Raw genomic sequence first — 4467 nt, forward strand, 5'->3', positions numbered from 1 at the left:
CAAGAGTTCATGATCTATAATATTATTTGCATAATAGTTTAGGGTTTAAGATATTCATTAACCTTATATAATATATCAAAATTTATAAGGAAAAAGTAATCTGCAAGTTCTTATAATTTTGCTCAATTTTAAATTATATTCATATAATTTATTTTATTTTAATCAGGCCCTTATAGTTTAATTTATTATATATGTTAACCCCTGAAGATTAAGAGTAATAATAAATTATTAAATTTCACAAAAAAAATCCTGTTAGAATTTACATAAAATTTAATTTATCACTTTAGCCAAAATTACAAAAGAAAATTTGACTTGATGTATTGCTTAAACGTTTATTAATCTTACTATGAAAAATCTATATGCGTAAAAAATATTTAGAAGAAAACCAAATTATATAAATTATGGGATATAAAAATTATGTAATTAACCTTCAAGGATTAAAAAAATTAATTGAACAAACCATGAGAGCTCAATTAAAATAAAATAAATTGTAGAGACCTAATACAAAATTAAGTGAAATTGTAAGAACTTGGAAATATATTTTTTAATTTATAAAAACCATACTATATATGCATATGTTATAAATTGTGTAATTTAATTTATCTTTGATTTCATGCATGTTTTAAAAACAATCCAACACAGAGAAAGAATGACAGATGCAGGGATGGGTATTCAACTGGAGAATGGGAAGGTTTCTAATCTCTAATGGAGAGGAGTAACTTTCAAGGTGAGTAGATTTCAAAATCTCTCCATCTTAAGCAGTATTTTGATGATTTCATGGTCTGAGGTGGAGGTTTCCTGGTTTTTGGTAGTGTTACAGCAAAAATGAGCTGAGATTTTTACTGTTCTTGCTGTAAAAATGAGAGGCATCTATTGTTGCTACATAAATCATTTAAGGGTAGAAATAATTTAAGGTTTTCCATTACTGCATGTGAGTTACTAATGAAGTGATGACAGAGATGATCTTTACTCATTTAATATGCAGTGGTTCATTTAATGGAAGCATTTGAGGGGGGTTTTACATGAGATAGTAACGTGCATATGAGATGGACTTTTTATTGTACAAAGTTAAATGTGATATTGTTGAAATTGAAATTTTATTTGTGATTCTACTACTAATATGAGGTAAATGTTGCTGAATCATTTTGGTCGTGAAAGTTTTAGAGTAGGTTAGCTGTTATATAATGATGATATTGACTTATTTATATTGGAGTTTTACACGTGAACTAAAATGAAATATGATCCAATATGAAGAAAATCTTTTGCCAAAAATGTTGGAGTATTTGTTGTGCAAAAATGAACTTTGAGTTGTTTTTTTTTAGGATGTTGAGATGTGCATTATGTTAAGTGTTGTCTAATGATAAATTGGAATTACATGATGTTTAGGTGAGAATATATGAACTTCATGTTGTACATATTGGATATTATGTTATGCCTTGTTTGCCTACCTTGAGTATTCCTTTTGTTAAGCCTAGCCTAATGATAAATTAGAATAACATGGACTTTCAGTTGAGAATAAATGAACCTTATATTGTACATAGTGGATATTGTGTTATATATAATTTGCCTAATTGTGCAATTTGTTGAGGAAGCCTAAGCTACTGATATAAGCTAAAGGTTGTTGAACCATTAAGTTGGTTCAGCTGAAAATATATGAACTCTGTGTTGTACATATTTGCCTAACTTGAGCATTCTATTGAAGCTTAGCCTAATGATAAACTTGAATAACATGGACTTTTAGGTGAAAATATATGTACAATATCTATGGTTGACCTGTTAATATTGAATTTTGACATATGAATTGAATACAATATGACTCCCAATGTGAAGAAAATTTGCTGTCAAAGACGTTGGAGTATCTGTTGTGTGAAAATGAACTTTGAGTTGTTTATGTTAAACTTTATGTTGTGTAAAATAAAAGTTGGGCTTCATTATGTGAACATTTACGTAGATTAATTTCTTCATTGCAGGTTAATATAAGAGATGGAAAGTAGTTCTAGAGAAAAATTATTTTGTTCCTTCCACTGTGGCGGTGAATTTGTAAGGAGTGCTGATAGTGGTATGAAGTATGAGGGTGGAAATGTAATTGCAAGAACCATAACAAAAGGTAAAATATACAGAGCTAAGATCATTTATATCTTCTGAAGTTTGCCATGGTGATAATGGAAATGACGTAAAGTTCACTGTTGAGATTGATTCAAGCACATTCATAAATCTCCTTGATGATGTCAGAGTTGAACAATTGTTTGAATATAATGGAAGAACTGCTCATGTGTATGTTACTAGACGGGCTGCACTTGAAGATGATCTTGAAAAGTAAGTACAGACATTCATGTCATTTGGGTCAAAAAATGCATTGTCAGGAACACTAGATTATATGTAATGTGCAAACATGAATATTTACTTGTTTATATTAAATAGTTAGTCGTTTAAAATATAAGTTATTAATACAAAGCACTAATAATGTGGTAACTTTTGTAAATGCAGGATAGACCAGTTTTTACCATTTTTATATAGAAGTTCGCTAGCTCTTCAGCATTGGAATATTGGTTTGGAAGGCTTCAACTTATGCAACTTTAAAGGAGGCATTCCAACAAAAAGTGGAGAAGATAATTTAGCTATCCAATGCATTCCTACCCCTATTCCAGAGATGAATGCTAACAAGTGGAAGGATTTTCTTATTAGAGTAGGACGAACTTTTGCTCATGCTGTGGCGTTGAGGAAGGCATTATACAAGTATAGCCTAGTGCACAAGTTCAGATACAAATTTCTGAAGAACGAACCAAGTCAAGTTATTGTGAACTGTGCAGTTGAGGGATGTCCATGGTATATTGGAGCATACAAGTTAGGTGGAAAAGATAATAGTTTCTTAAGTACAAGAACTTTCAAGGATCAACATTTTCATTTTGCACAAGACAATCTTAATGTTGCCCATAAAAGTAGATTAATGCTAATGTCATCCATAATAATTGATAAGCTAAGGGCTTCCATAGGCAAGTCTCCTAATGATATTAGACGAGACATCTATAGGGAATATGGTTTGAAACTTAGTTATTATCAAGCATATAGAGGCAAGGAGAAAGCTTTATCTGAAATACATGGTCAACCGGATGAATTATATATGTTAATTCCCTGGATGTGTTAAAGGCTAATTGAAAGTGATCCGACCACAGTTGCAAAATAGATAGCTAGGCTATGCAATAGATTTTAATGTTTGTTTGTTGTATATAGATGTAGCATAAAAGGTTTTGTGGAAGGTAGTCGACCCATACTATATATAGATCGGTCTTCCTTGAGTGGACTATATAAGGGAACTCTACTATCAGCATGTGCATATGATGCAAATAATAAGATGTTTCCTGTGGCATATGCTATAGTAGGTGGTGAGACAATTGAGGAGTGTCATGGTTTCTTTAAAATATTAAGAACATAATAGAATCGCGAGAGATAGTACTAGTGTTTGATAGACATAATTCAATCATTAAGGCTGTACAAGCAATATATAGTTGTGACAGGCATGCTTTCTGTTACCATCATGTGAAAGAAAACTTTAGGTTAGAGTTTTTAAAAGTCACATGAGGTAAGAGAAAGAATGGAGTGACAAAGGATGTAGCATTCAAGCTCCTGGATGCAATAGCTTATGCAAGACTCCCTAGTGAGTTTAATGTTGCAATGTCAAATATGATGAATTTTTGTCCAGATTTATTGCAATGGCTTGAAACACACGGTGACGTAGATAGATGGGCACTTAGCAAGTTTCCCCATAGGAGGTGGGATAACATAATGACCAACATTGTTGAGTCCTTTAATTCTTGGGTTGTCAAGAAAAGGAAATATAATATTATTGTTTTTATGTACGAGCATATGGAGAAATTAGCGAAGAAGCTACACAACAGCAAAGTGGCATTGGAAAAATAGACAAATGGTATTGGACTAAATATAGCGACAAAGCTAAAGGAAAATGTGTTAAAACATGATACATTACAAGCTGATTTTTATGCACTGAATACTGTTAGGGTGAAAACATTAAATGGAGATGTGCAAGTAAATTTTGAATTATGTGAATGCCCTTGCCTGGCATGGCAGATGTATGGACTACTATGTCCTTATGCATGTGCTGCCATAAAGCTTTTACATGGCAATATATATCAATATGTTAAGGAATGGTATCACTTAAGTTGTCAAGAAAAAATCTATGGTAGTAATATGATTTTGATTGAGACTTTTGACATTCTAAAGCTTGATACAGCAACATTAACAGATAACTTATCACAAACTTTCTTACAACCGCCTTTAACTAGCCATCCTCTTAGGAGGCCAAGAACAAGGAGGATAGAGTCTCAATTCCAAGATAAAAAGATTTATCATTGTTCAAGATGTGGGGAGGCCGGACACAGTTGCAAGACATGCAAGAATCCTAACCCATCATGACAAGTAGTTACATTATACTTCTTTAGTGTGTATAGG

At 31.9% G+C, this 4467-nt stretch overlaps 1 protein-coding gene across 1 annotated transcript; it reads left to right on the forward strand.

Annotated features, from left to right (window-relative positions):
* The first annotated feature begins 1983 nt into the window (after positions 1-1983).
* Positions 1984-3145, forward strand: LOC129311430 (uncharacterized). Its single transcript, XM_054953761.1, has 3 exons — positions 1984-2082; positions 2180-2316; positions 2488-3145. The coding sequence occupies exons 1-3, from the start codon at positions 1984-1986 to the stop codon at positions 3143-3145; spliced, it is 894 nt and encodes a 297-aa protein (XP_054809736.1).
* The last annotated feature ends 1322 nt before the right edge of the window (positions 3146-4467 follow it).

This window comes from Prosopis cineraria, unplaced genomic scaffold, assembly GCF_029017545.1.
Source record: "Prosopis cineraria cultivar Desert tree isolate PC_DT_omini unplaced genomic scaffold, ASM2901754v1 PC5, whole genome shotgun sequence".
NCBI classification, from domain to species: Eukaryota; Viridiplantae; Streptophyta; class Magnoliopsida; order Fabales; family Fabaceae; genus Prosopis; species Prosopis cineraria.

Bases quoted from the DNA above. Each gene is read 5' to 3' on its own strand.
- LOC129311430 (XM_054953761.1), top strand. From the start codon at position 1,984: ATGGAAAGTAGTTCTAGAGAAAAATTATTTTGTTCCTTCCACTGTGGC. The intron at 2,083-2,179 runs GTAATTGCAAGA...AATGACGTAAAG, and splicing joins TGAAGTATGAGGGTGGAAAT to TTCACTGTTGAGATTGATTC. The intron at 2,317-2,487 runs GTAAGTACAGAC...TTGTAAATGCAG, and splicing joins CTTGAAGATGATCTTGAAAA to GATAGACCAGTTTTTACCAT.